General features: G+C 37.6%; 2 protein-coding genes across 4 annotated transcripts in view; both read left to right on the forward strand.

Moving 5' to 3' along the window:
* The window catches only part of TAF5 (TATA-box binding protein associated factor 5), a 543,784-nt gene that overhangs the window by 263,069 nt on the left and 266,461 nt on the right, over window positions 1-14,254 (forward strand). The gene's annotated exons all lie outside the window — the stretch shown is intronic.
* The window catches only part of LOC144888282 (alpha-protein kinase 2-like), a 40,742-nt gene continuing 37,810 nt past the window's right edge, over window positions 11,323-14,254 (forward strand). For 2 of the 3 annotated variants that reach the window (XM_078765937.1, XM_078765938.1), the window contains exons 1-2: window positions 11,332-11,378; window positions 11,527-13,182. In XM_078765937.1, coding sequence (XP_078622063.1) covers window positions 11,535-13,182 — 1,648 coding nt within the window. In that variant the 5' untranslated portion in view covers window positions 11,332-11,378; window positions 11,527-11,534. Of the gene's footprint in view, window positions 11,379-11,526; window positions 13,183-14,254 lie in introns of all 3 variants that reach the window. The other variant, XM_078765939.1, reaches the window with a different exon arrangement.

The following is a 14,254-nucleotide window of genomic DNA, read 5'->3' on the forward strand; positions in this document are numbered from 1 at the left end:
CTCTCTGGAAAACCCTCTGTATCTCTTTGCTGATGACTCCACTCTCTGCCGCTCCATTCCTCGTCCCTCAGATCGGCACTCTGCAGCCTCCTCACTCTCTGCAGACCTGGACAAAATCACAGACTGGGCAAACAAGTGGAACATGTCTTTCAATCCTGACAAATCTCACACTCTTACGATGTCTCTCCGAAAACACCGACTGGACAACCCTCCCATCTACTTTCTGAATAATCCTCTCCAAGAAGTTCTGTCGCTCAAGCTTTTGGGTCTCACTATCTGCCATGATCTTTCCTGGGAAAACCACATTTCAAATCTGGCCTCCAAAGCCAGTCGCCAACTGGGCATCCTCCGTCGTGCGAAGTCCTTCCTTGGCACACGCACACCTGAGCTCCTCACCACATACAAGGCTTTCACCCGCAGCTCAATGGAATACTGTTCTCCTCTCTGGGCTGGTGCTCCTGCCTCACACCAAGCTCGTCTTCATGCTGTTCAAACCAAAGCTTTCAGAATCATTGAAATCTCCCGCGATGACGCTATCTCCGAGGGCCTTTCACTCACTCACCGCAGGCAGGTTGGTGGTCTTTCCGTCTTCTACCGTCTCCTCTCCGGCCTTGCTCCCCCAGCTCTCTCTGTGCTCTGTCCCCCAAATATTCCTGCAGGTCGCACAAGATCTGCCTGCAACCCTCTTATGGTTAAACTGCCGAAATCAAGACTCTCTGCTCACCTTCACTCCTTCATTCCTCTTTTCTCCCGCCTCTGGAACAAACTCCCTCACTCTCTTCAATCCCACTCCTCCCTCCAGGTTTTCAAAACAGCTGTTCACCACCATCTCTTATCTTCCCACATCTAAAACCTTGATATTTTCTTCCCCCGTTAATTCACCCCAGATCCACTTTTTTGAAAATACCAACTTCTTTCCTGGAAGTCCTGGCAGTGTCTATGTGTTTTATACCTCTCCCATCCCCTCGCCTCCTTCCACTGCCCCCTCCCCCCAAGCCCTTTCCCTCCCACAGATCTCCCGATATCCCTGTTCTCTCCTGTTGTACTTGTGTGCTTCCCTCTCTCTCACCATCTTGTCTCCCGCTCCCTTTATTATATGTTTTCTGTGTCCGTTTATGTTTTTTTTTTTGTAATTAATCTTAGCCCTTACATGAGCCTCGATCTTGTATACAAAAAAAAAGTGTACTTGCAAATCACGGTGTGTGTGCGTGTGTGTGTGTATGTGCGCGCACACGCATGTGCATGCCTGCGTCACCGCCACACGTCCTCATCTTTCTCTGGCCCCCCTTTTACCCGGGTCTGCCAAATCTCAGCCCCCCTTCCATTCGGGTCTACCAAATCTCAGCCCCCCTTCCATTCAGCTTCCGCCAAATCTCAGGCCTTCCTCCACTCACGTCCGCCAAATCTTCGGCCCTCCCTCCACTCGGTTCCACCAAATCTCAGGCCCTCCCTCTACTCGCGTCCGCCAAATCTCAGGCCCTCCTTCCACTCGCGTCCGCCAAATCTCAGCCCCCCCCCTTCCATTTGGCTTCCACCAAATCTAAGCCCCCCCTTCCATTCGGCTTCTGACAAATCTCAGCCCCCCCCCCCCCATTCCATTCAGCTTCGGCCAACTCTCAGGCCTCCCTTCCACTCGCATCTGCCAAATCTCAGGCCCTCCTTCCACTCAGGTCCACCAAATTGTGTTTGTGTGTGTGTAAGTGAGGCATGTCTATTACAGTGTCTTCAGAAAGTTGACCATTGACTTTTTCACATTTTGTTGTTACAGCCTAAATTTACAATGGATTAAATTGAGATTTTTTTTGTCACTAATCTACACAAATTACCCCAAAATGTCAAAGTGGAATTTATTTTTCAGAAATTGTTACAAAATAATTAAAATGAAAACCTGAAATGCCTTGAGCCAAAAAGTATTCAACCTCTTTGCTATGACACTCCAAATTGATCTAAGGTGCATTCCAATTTCCTTTGATCATCCCTGAGAAGTCTCTACAACTTGATTGGGGTCCACCTGTGGCCAATTCAATTAATTGGACATGTTTTGGAAAGAAACACCTTTCTACATAATGTCCCACAGTTGACAGGGCATGTCAGAGCAGAAACTCTACGAGGAAGTCCAAGGTACTGTCCGTGGAACTCCGATATAGAATAGTGAGGAGGCCTATATCTGGGAAAGGGTATAAAACAATTTCTCGAATGTTTAAAGTTCCCAAGAGCACCGTGAGCTCCTCATGTGGAAATGGAAAGAATATGGAACTACCAAGACTCTTCCTAGAGCTGGCCGTCCGACCAAACTGAGCAACAGGACAAGGACCTTGGTCAGGGAGGTGAACAAGAACCCAATGAGTTTAGTCACAACTCGTCCATTCCTTTTTGAAATATCATGTTATATATCACTTTTTTCCTGATCTGTCAATTGTGAAGAATCACTTAAAAAATTCTACTAGCCGGATCCGAATCCTGATCTTCATCAAAATCTAATCATTTCCTCCTTGTCACGCACACAACCCGTCCACCAAGTTTCATCCAAATCTGTCCTCAACTTTTTGAGATATTCCTGCTATGTATCGTTTTTGGCCCGATCTCCAAATGACGAAGAATCACTTTAAAAATTATACTATCCGGATCCGGATCTTCACCAAAATCTAATAATTTTGTCCTTGTCACCTACGCTACATCTCCGCCAAATTTCGTCCGGATCCGTCCACAACGTTTTGAGATATCTTGTTCACAAACAGACAAACAAACAGGCAGACAGGGGTGAAAACATAACCTCCATCCACCTTCAGTGGCGGAGGTAAATATGACAAAGTCAAGGGGTGTGAATACTTTCTGAAGGCACTGTCATTATGGACATCAATTAATTATTTACGTACTATTGAAATGTGCCTTTTAACCCTTTAGACTGCTGAGACCCTTTCGACATTTGCAGACCCCTTAAGACCCCCAAGATCCAAAAGACCTTGAGGACTCAAAAGTCCCAGAATAATCCAAAACACTCCAAAGATCTGAAAGATCCAGAAGACCCAAAATTCCCCGAGGACCCAAAACACCACTCCTCCACCTCCCTGCTTCTCTCCCTTCCCCTTCCCCCCTCCACCCCCTCCCCCTCCCGCCGCAACCCCCCCAGCTGAGGGATGGTGAGGATCTATGGACCAGCTAGTACATCAAAAATGTGGCAGAAAACGATTATTTGGAAAAATTGCACAACTCCAGGCATGATTACCCCCTCCATAATTGATGGTCGACATTCTTGTTTCCCCTTTGAAAACCATATTCTGATAACTCTCAGAAACTGCAGTTTAGACTGTCTGACTTGTCGAGTCTTAAAGCTATGGGTGCATGGAAAAGGCCAAAAATGCCAAATGTCACTCTTCATAGCCTTATTTATTTACTGAAGTACCTGACAATGATAATTACAACAGAACGATTATTCACAAGTTTACAAGACCTTGAGACTTCATTTGGCAGACGTTCTCAGTGGGTTGTTTTGATGGATGCATAATTACTTCTCTGTCGTGATGAGTTAGGAATCTGTGATGTATTGAAAAAAACTACTATCAAGTAGCACCTCAGTCGTGGAACGAAAACCGATCTCTAGCTGCTTTTTCCACCTGCTGCACACGGCCTGTTACTGTTTTGATGTATCCTACCAGATTTGGTCCATACTAGGGCATTGCCCGTACTATATCTATATCTAAAATTATATCCCCCCCCTCTATTTACATGAAATGGTTTGGTCCAAAGCGAACGGCTTCCGGAGTTTGGTAAAGAAATCGCCATCGCGTGCACAAACGCGCAGGAAAGCGAATGAATCGCAAATTCGTTTTTATTAGTTTTAAAACATAGTTTAACGCCAACATAGCGCCAACATAGTTTGCAAACGTGAAATAAATGAATACGCTCTCAAATGTGCCGTCCGAGGCAGCGTGTGTTCGGCACGTTCGGCACACGCGATAACTCGCTGCTCGCTGATTGGTTGAATCGTTTTTTGGACATAGCTCGGTAAGTACTTGTCCGATTAATATGAAACCTTGAAAAGGCACATCCTCGGGTCCCCAGCAATATACCTGGCAAGTTAAAAGTATATCGGACCCGTGGTTGTCGAGAAACAGCGGTCACAGGCAAACAAACGTACAAACGTACAAACGTACAAACAGAGATTACTGGAATTATAGATAGATTGGTCAGGTGGTTGTGGAGAAGATGTTTTCGTTAAATGTTAACGGACTGACGTACGCGGACGGACGGATAGACACCGAGACCCACTAGAAATACCAAAATAACAATTCGGAGTTGTTATTATTAAGTATTCGGATTTACTAAGTTGTCAGAGCAATAACAAAATTCGGAGAAATAACAAAAGCAGATTTTATCACTCAAGTTACTTATCTACAAGCAATTCCTTAATGGCAGCCTCATCCAATTTACTTAGCTTACGAAAATGGTAGTGAGATAAGTAAATCTGTAGTGAGAAAAGTAAATCGGTTGTAAGATAAGTAAATCAGTAGTGAGATAAGTAAATCTGTAGTGAGATAAGTAAATCTGTAGTAAGATAAGTAAATCTGTAGTAAGATAAGTAAATCTGTTGTAAGATAAGTAAATCGGTAGTGAGATAAGTAAATCTGTAGTGAGATAAGTAAATCTGTAGTAAGATAAGTAAATCTGTTGTAAGATAAGTAAATCGGTAGTGAGATAAGTAAATCTGTAGTAAGATAAGTAAATCAGTGGTGAGCTAAGTAAATCGGCAGTAAGATAAGTAAATCTGTTGTAAGATAAGTAAATCGATAGTGAGAAAAGTAAATCGGCATTAAGATAAGTAAATCGGGAGTAAGACAAGTAAATCGATAGTAAGAAAAGTAAATCAGTAGTAAGATAAGGAAATCTGTTGTAAGATAAGTAAATCTGTTGTAAGATAAGTAAATCGATAGTGAGAAAAGTAAATCGGCATTAAGATAAGTAAATCGATAGTAAGAAAAGTAAATCAGTAGTAAGATAAGTAAATCTGTAGTAAGATAAGTAAATCTGTTGTAAGATAAGTAAATCGATAGTGAGAAAAGTAAATCGGCATTAAGATAAGTAAATCTGTTGTAAGATAAGTAAATCGATAGTGAGAAAAGTAAATCGGCATTAAGATAAGTAAATCGATAGTAAGAAAAGTAAATCAGTAGTAAGATAAGTAAATCTGTAGTAAGATAAGTAAATCTGTTGTAAGATAAGTAAATCGATAGTGAGAAAAGTAAATCGGCATTAAGATAAGTAAATCTGTTGTAAGATAAGTAAATCGATAGTGAGAAAAGTAAATCGGCATTAAGATAAGTAAATCTGTTGTAAGATAAGTAAATCGATAGTGAGAAAAGTAAATCGGCATTAAGATAAGTAAATCGGGAGTAAGACAAGTAAATCGATAGTAAGAAAAGTAAATCAGTAGTAAGATAAGTAAATCTGTTGTAAGATAAGTAAATCAGTGGTGAGCTAAGTAAATCGGCAGTAAGATAAGTAAATCTGTTGTAAGATACGTTTTTCTGTTGTAAGACAAGTAAATCGATAGTAAGAAAAGGAAATCAGTAGTAAAATAAGTAAATCTGTTGTAAGATAAGGTATTCTGTTGTAAGACAAGTAAATCGATAGTAAGAAAAGTAAATCAGTAGTAAGATAAGTAAATCTGTAGTAAGATAAATAAATCTGTTGTAAGACAAGTAAATCAGAAGTGAGATAAGTAAATCGGCAGTAAGATAAGTAAATCGATCGCAAGATAAGTAAATCTGTAGTGAGATAAGTAAATCGATCGCAAGATAAGTAAATCGGCAGTAAGATAAGTAAATCGATCGCAAGATAAGTAAATCGGTAGTGAGATAAGTAAATCAGTAGTGAGATAAGTAAATCGGCAGTAAGATAAGTAAATCGATCGCAAGATAAGTAAATCGGTAGTGAGATAAGTAAATCGATCGCAAGATAAGTAAATCGGTAGTGAGATAAGTAAATCGATCGCAAGATAAGTAAATCGGCAGTAAGATAAGTAAATCGATCGCAAGATAAGTAAATCGGTAGTGAGATAAGTAAATCGATCGCAAGATAAGTAAATCGGCAGTAAGATAAGTAAATCGATCGCAAGATAAGTAAATCGGTAGTGAGATAAGTAAATCAGTAGTGAGATAAGTAAATCGGCAGTAAGATAAGTAAATCGATCGCAAGATAAGTAAATCGGTAGTGAGATAAGTGAATCGATCGCAAGATAAGTAAATTGATAGTAAGACAAGTAAATCAGTTGTAAGACAAGTAAATCGGTAGTAAGATAAGTAAAACTGCAGTAAGATAAGTTAATCGAATGTAAGATAAGTTATTCTGCTGTAAGGTAGGTTATTCGGATGTAAGATCAGTTAATCTGTTGTAAGATAAGTTAATCGGATGTAAGATAAGTTAATCTGTTGTAAGATAAGTTAATGGGATGTAACTTAAGTTATTCTGTTGTAAGATGAGTTAATCAGATGCAAGATCAGTTCATCTGTTGTAAGATAAGTTAATCGGATGTAAGATAAGTTAATCGGATGTAAGATAAGCTAATCGGATGTAAGATAAGTTAATCTGTTGTAAGATAAGTTAATTGGATGCAAGACAAGTTAATCTGTTGTAAGATAAGTTAATCGGATGTAAGATAAGTTAATATGTTGTAAGATAAGTTAATCGAATGTAATATGAGTTAATCGGATGTAAGATAAGTTAATCGGATGTAAGATAAGTTAATCTGTTGTAAGATAAGTTAATCGGATGTAACTTAAGTTAATCTGTTGTAAGATAAGTTAATCGGATGTAACTTAAGTTATTCTGTTGTAAGATGAGTTAATCAGATGCAAGATCAGTTAATCGGATGTAAGATAAGTTAATCTGTTGTAAGATAAGTTAATTGGATGTAAGATAAGTTATCTGTTGTAAGATAAGTTAATCGGACGTAAGATTGGTTAATCTGTTGTAAGATAAGTTAATCTGTTGTAAGATAAGTTAATCTGTTGTAAGATAAGTTAATCTGTTGTAAGATAAGTTATTCTGTTGTAAGATAAGTTGAATCGGATGTAAGTCAAGTTAATCGGATGTAAGATAAGTTAATTGGATGTAAGATAAGTTAATCGGATGTAAGTCAAGTTAATTGGATGTAAGATAAGTTATCTGTTGTAAGATAAGTTAATCGGATGTAAGATTGGTTAATCTGTTGTAAGATAAGTTAATCTGTTGTAAGATAAGTTAATCTGTTGTAAGATAAGTTAATCTGTTGTAAGATAAGTTATTCTGTTGTAAGATAAGTTGAATCGGATGTAAGTGAAGTTAATCGGATGTAAGATAAGTTAATTGGGTGTAAGATAAGTTAATCGGATGTAAGTCAAGTTAATTGGATGTAAGTCAAGTTAATTGGATGTAAGATAAGTTAATTGGATGTAAGATAAGTTAATTGGATGTAAGACAAGTTAATCTGTTGTAAGATAAGTTAATCTGTTGTAAGATAAGTTAATCTGTTGTAAGATAAGTTATTCTGTTGTAAGAGAAGTTATTCTGTTGTAAGATAAGTTGATCTGTTGTAAGATAAGTTAATCTGTTGTAAGATAAGTTAATCTGTTGTAAGATAAGTTAATCTGTTGTAAGATAAGTTAATCTGTTGTAAGATAAGTTAATCTGTTGTAAGATAAGTTAATCTGTTGTAAGATAAGTTAATCTGTCGTAAGATAAGTTAATCTGTCGTAAGATAAGTTAATCTGTTGTAAGATAAGTTAATCTGTTGTAAGATAAGTTATTCTGTTGTCAGATAAGTTAATCGGATGTAAGATAAGTTAATCTGTTGTAAGATAAGTTAATCTGTTGTAAGATAAGTTAATCTGTTGTAAGATAAGTTAATCTGTTGTAAGATAAGTTATTCTGTTGTAAGATAAGTTGATCTGTTGTAAGATAAGTTAATCTGTTGTAAGATAAATTAATCTGTTGTAAGATAAGTTAATCTGTTGTAAGATAAGTTATTCTGTTGTCAGATAAGTTAATCGGATGTAAGATAAGTTAATCTGTTGTAAGATAAGTTAATCTGTTGTAAGATAAGTTAATCTGTTGTAAGATAAGTTAATCTGTTGTAAGATAAGTTATTCTGTTGTAAGATAAGTTAATCTGTTGTAAGATAAGTTAATCTGTTGTAAGATAAGTTAATCTGTTGTAAGATAAGTTAATTGGATGTAAGATAAGTTATCTGTTGTAAGATAAGTTAATCGGATGTAAGATTGGTTAATCTGTTGTAAGATAAATTAATCTGTTGTAAGATAAGTTAATCTGTTGTAAGATAAGTTAATCTGTTGTAAGATAAGTTATTCTGTTGTAAGATAAGTTGAATCGGATGTAAGTCAAGTTAATCGGATGTAAGATAAGTTAATTGGATGTAAGATAAGTTAATCGGATGTAAGTCAAGTTAATTGGATGTAAGATAAGTTAATTGGATGTAAGATAAGTTAATCTGTTGTAAGATAAGTTATTCTGTTGTAAGAGAAGTTATTCTGTTGTAAGATAAGTTGATCTGTTGTAAGATAAGTTAATCTGTTTGTAAGATAAGTTAATCTGTTGTAAGATAAGTTAATCTGTTGTAAGATAAGTTAATCTGTTGTAAGATAAGTTAATCTGTTGTAAGATAAGTTAATCTGTTGTAAGATAAGTTAATCTGTTGTAAGATAAGTTAATCTGTTGTCAGATAAGTTAATCTGTTGTAAGATAAGTTAATCTGTTGTAAGATAAGTTAATCTGTTGTCAGATAAGTTAATCTGTTGTAAGATAAGTTAATCTGTTGTAAGATAAGTTAATCTGTTGTAAGAGAAGTTAATCGGATGTAAGAGAAGTTAATCTGTTGTAAGAGAAGTTAATCTGTTGTAAGATAAGTTAATCTGTTGTAAGAGAAGTTAATCTGTTGTAAGATAAGTTAATCTGTTGTCAGATAAGTTAATCTGTTGTAAGATAAGTTAATCTGTTGTAAGATAAGTTATTCTGTTGTCAGATAAGTTAATCTGTTGTAAGAGAAGTTATTCTGTTGTAAGATAAGTTAATCTGTTGTAAGATAAGTTAATCTGTTGTAAGATAAGTTATTCTGTTGTAAGATAAGTTATTCTGATGTAAGATAAGTTAATCTGTTGTAAGAGAAGTTATTCTGTTGTAAGAGAAGTTAATCGGATGTAAGAGAAGTTATTCTGTTGTAAGATAAGTTAATCTGTTGTAAGAGAAGTTAATCGGATGTAAGAGAAGTTATTCTGTTGTAAGAGAAGTTATTCTGTTGTCAGATAAGTTAATCTGTTGTAAGATAAGTTAATCTGTTGTAAGAGAAGTTAATCGGATGTAAGAGAAGTTAATCTGTTGTAAGAGAAGTTAATCGGATGTAAGATAAGTTAATCTGTTGTAAGATAAGTTAATCTGTTGTAAGATAAGTTAATCTGTTGTAAGATAAGTTAATCGGATGTAAGAGAAGTTAATCTGTTGTAAGAGAAGTTAATCGGATGTAAGAGAAGTTAATCTGTTGTAAGAGAAGTTAATCGGATGTAAGATAAGTTAATCTGTTGTAAGATAAGTTAATCTGATGTAAGATAAGTTAATCGGATGTAAGATAAGTTATTCTGTTGTCAGATAAGTTAATCTGTTGTAAGAGAAGTTATTCTGTTGTAAGATAAGTTAATCTGTTGTAAGATAAGTTAATCTGTTGTAAGATAAGTTATTCTGTTGTAAGATAAGTTATTCTGATGTAAGATAAGTTAATCTGTTGTAAGAGAAGTTATTCTGTTGTCAGATAAGTTAATCTGTTGTAAGAGAAGTTATTCTGTTGTAAGATAAGTTAATCTGTTGTAAGATAAGTTAATCTGTTGTAAGATAAGTTATTCTGTTGTAAGATAAGTTATTCTGATGTAAGATAAGTTAATCTGTTGTAAGAGAAGTTATTCTGTTGTAAGAGAAGTTAATCGGATGTAAGAGAAGTTATTCTGTTGTAAGATAAGTTAATCTGTTGTAAGAGAAGTTAATCGGATGTAAGAGAAGTTATTCTGTTGTAAGAGAAGTTATTCTGTTGTCAGATAAGTTAATCTGTTGTAAGATAAGTTAATCTGTTGTAAGAGAAGTTAATCGGATGTAAGAGAAGTTAATCTGTTGTAAGAGAAGTTAATCGGATGTAAGATAAGTTAATCTGTTGTAAGATAAGTTAATCTGTTGTAAGATAAGTTAATCTGTTGTAAGATAAGTTAATCGGATGTAAGAGAAGTTAATCTGTTGTAAGAGAAGTTAATCGGATGTAAGAGAAGTTAATCTGTTGTAAGAGAAGTTAATCGGATGTAAGATAAGTTAATCTGTTGTAAGATAAGTTAATCTGATGTAAGATAAGTTAATCGGATGTAAGAGAAGTTAATCTGTTGTAAGAGAAGTTAATCGGATGTAAGATAAGTTAATCTGTTGTAAGATAAGTTAATCGGATGTAAGAGAAGTTAATCTGTTGTAAGATAAGTTAATCTGTTGTAAGAGAAGTTAATCGGATGTAAGATAAGTTAATCGGATGTAAGAGAAGTTAATCTGTTGTAAGAGAAGTTAATCGGATGTAAGATAAGTTAATCTGTTGTAAGATAAGTTAATCTGTTGTAAGATAAGTTCATCTGTTGTAAGATAAGTTAATCTGTTGTAAGATAAGTTAATCTGTTGTCAGATAAGTTAATCTGTTGTAAGATAAGTTAATCTGCTGTAAGAGAAGTTAATCGGATGTAAGATAAGTTAATCGGATGTAAGAGAAGTTAATCTGTTGTAAGATAAGTTAATCTGTTGTAAGAGAAGTTAATCGGATGTAAGATAAGTTAATCGGATGTAAGAGAAGTTAATCTGTTGTAAGAGAAGTTAATCGGATGTAAGATAAGTTAATCTGTTGTAAGATAAGTTAATCTGTTGTAAGATAAGTTAATCTGTTGTAAGATAAGTTAATCTGTTGTCAGATAAGTTAATCTGTTGTAAGATAAGTTAATCTGTTGTAAGAGAAGTTAATCGGATGTAAGATAAGTTAATGTGTTGTAAGATAAGTTAATCTGTTGTAAGAGAAGTTAATCGGATGTAAGATAAGTTAATCGGATGTCAGATAAGTTTATCGATTAACCCCACACAAGAGAATACGAGGGATCAATGGAATAAATTTCATTGGGAGAGGTCAGAGGAGGGTGGGGTGGAGTGATCGATGATTGTCGAGGAGTTGTGTCACGTGTTGTTTCCTTCCTAAAAAGGGGTTAACCCCCGTCTTCCAAGGCGTCTCCAGTAAAAGGCTCCATAAATAGCCCTTGTCGAAGTGAGGCAGGCATAGTGAAAGGTGAGAGACCAGGTTCCTGCACGGTCCGGAGATTGTGGTGAGCAGGAAATATTCAACAACATAAATATTCCTTGGGAAAATTAATATATTCCATGACAAATGGGGGGTCAAAACGGTTGTGAATGATTGTTGATGTTATTGGACAAACATGTGATTAACCGTGATGATGTTTACTTCACTACCAGTTACATTCATGGATTCCGAGGGAGCCAGGTGGCCCAAACGACGATGGCAGGACACCTGGCAAGAACAGCTGAGGGAACTTTGTGCCTGCATTTTTCACTGCATCTTCGAGAAGCTTTGGCAATGTTTGAGGGTTGTTGGAGAATCTACCACGAATGGTCCTCAAGACCCCGGAACAGAGGACGAGACGCGGCCGCTGCTCCTTCCAAATGAAGGTGACTGCACAGCGCAATGTGGACCAAGCTGGAGTCAAAGTTTTCAGCTTTGTGAAGAAATCGTTGATAATGTTTCTTTATCTCCTGAATTTAATGAAGTAAACATGTGTCATGGTTCCCTTAATGTTAAATGCCTTTTACAAGATGATAGGTGCAGGGGAAGAAAGGAAGTGTTCCCATCTACAAAACCTACCAGCCACATTTGTGTTATCAGGGACACTCTCCAAACGAAGAACACCATGAATGGGGTGCGGGAATCTTCTTCTTCATCTCTAATTGGCAGCACCGACCTCCCCAATGATCATGTTATCAGGGACACTCTCCAAACGAAGAACACCATGAATGGGGTGCGGGAATCTTCTTCTTCATCTCTAATTGGCAGCACCGACCTCCCCAATGATCATGTTATCAGGGACACTCTCCAAACGAAGAACACCATCAATCAGATGCAGGAATCTTCTTCTTCATCTCTAAATGGCAGCACCGACCTCCCCAATGATCATGTTATCAGGGACACTCTCCAAACGAAGAACACCATCAATCAGATGCAGGAATCTTCTTCTTCATCTCTAAATGGCAGCACCGACCTCCCCAATGATCATGTTATCAGGGACACTCTCCAAACGAAGAACACCATCAATCAGATGCGGGAATCTTCTTCTTCATCTCTAATTTCCAATGTTGCTGATTATAAAGAAGCTCAATATTTATCTGATAAAGTGAACTATCAGGACACTAACAATGCACAGGTTAATCCTGAAAATATACTTGAGAAGGATCGTCTTCCTCCAAGTAATGAACAGACATTGCAGAAAGCAATACAAATGGTGGCGGGAAGTCAAGTTCACAAGGCCACAGGCTCCACGAAGGAGTCAAAGGCCTTTGTATCACAATGCAGTAACAAACTCACTCAAAGTCCGATGGCCGTTTCCCCAGATGTGGTGGGTGATGTTTATAAAGGAAACCTTCGCCATGACGGGAAGTTCCATGATACATCTGTGAATGGAGAAGAGATAACTAGGAAAATGATAACCAGGGCCCAACAATGGAGACCGCAGCAACCTGACTGTTCCACGTCCAAGAATTGGAACCACCATGGTGGTGGATACAGGTTGGATTGTAAACATGACAAGAAACCTCACGATCTCCATGAAACACCAAGGAAACAGAGGGACACAGCACGACATGTGGGTGCCGTTTACCTGAAGATCCGTTCATTGGAAGAACATCAGACAAAACTAAACCGTGGCCCGGGGACTGTTCATGGACATCCAGGATTACCTGGTAAAAGCCGAGGGGACTTCAAGGAAGCCAAAGCCTCCGCTTCCATTCCATTATTGAACAAATCCGAAATAAAGAGTATTCCAGAGATGGTTACAAAACAAACAGAAACACCTGCAATTACAGAGAAGATCAAAGAGCCCGCCATTCAGCCTGAAGGAGGTAAGGACACAGGTGCACGATGTAAAATATTCAATAAAACAAGACACATGGTGGACACTAGATTGATCAAGTGCACGACAGGTAGTTTTATATAAGCATTTGCAGTTGGAAAGGGGAATGACAGCATGTGGTCATGGAATCAGGTAGCTGAGTTACTATGTGAACTCATCAGGTAGCTGACTTACCAAGTGGACTAATCAGGTGTTTACACCGAGCTGATACTACAACTCATCAGGATCACACCTAGCTCACATTCAACTCATCAGGATCACACCTAGCTGATACTACAACTCATCAAGATCACACCTAGCTCACACTCAACTCATCAGGATCACACCGAGCTGATACTACAACTCATCAGGATCACACCTAGCTCACACTCAACTCATCAGGATCATACCTAGCTCACATTCAACTCATCACGTTCACACCGAGCTGATACGACAACTCATCAAGATCACACCTAGCTGATACTACAACTCATCAAGATCACACCTAGCTGATACTACAACTCATCAAGATCACACCTAGCTCACACTCAACTCATCAGGATCACACCGAGCTGATACTACAACTCATCAGGATCACACCTAGCTCACACTCAACTCATCACGTTCACACCGAGCTGATACGACAACTCATCAAGATCACACCTAGCTGATACTACAACTCAAAAGGACCACACCGAGCTGATACGACAACTCATCAGGATCACACCTAGCTGATATTACAACTCATCAAGATCACACCTAGCTGATACTACAACTCAAAAGGACCACACCGAGCTGATACGACAACTCATCAGGACCACACCGAGCTGATACGACAACTCATCAAGATCACACCTAGCTGATACTACAACTCAAAAGGACCACACCGAGCTGATACTACAACTCATCAGGTTCACACCTAGCTGATATTACAACTCATCAGGATCACACCTATCTGACACTACAACTCATCAGGATCACACCAAGCTGATACTACAACTCATCAGGATTACACCTAGCTGATACTACAACTCATCAGGATCACACCTAGCTGATACTACAACTCATCAGGATCACACCTA

This window comes from Myxine glutinosa, chromosome 11 (assembly GCF_964187855.1).
Source record: "Myxine glutinosa chromosome 11, kmMyxGlut1.1, whole genome shotgun sequence".
Lineage (NCBI taxonomy): Eukaryota > Metazoa > Chordata > Myxini > Myxiniformes > Myxinidae > Myxine > Myxine glutinosa.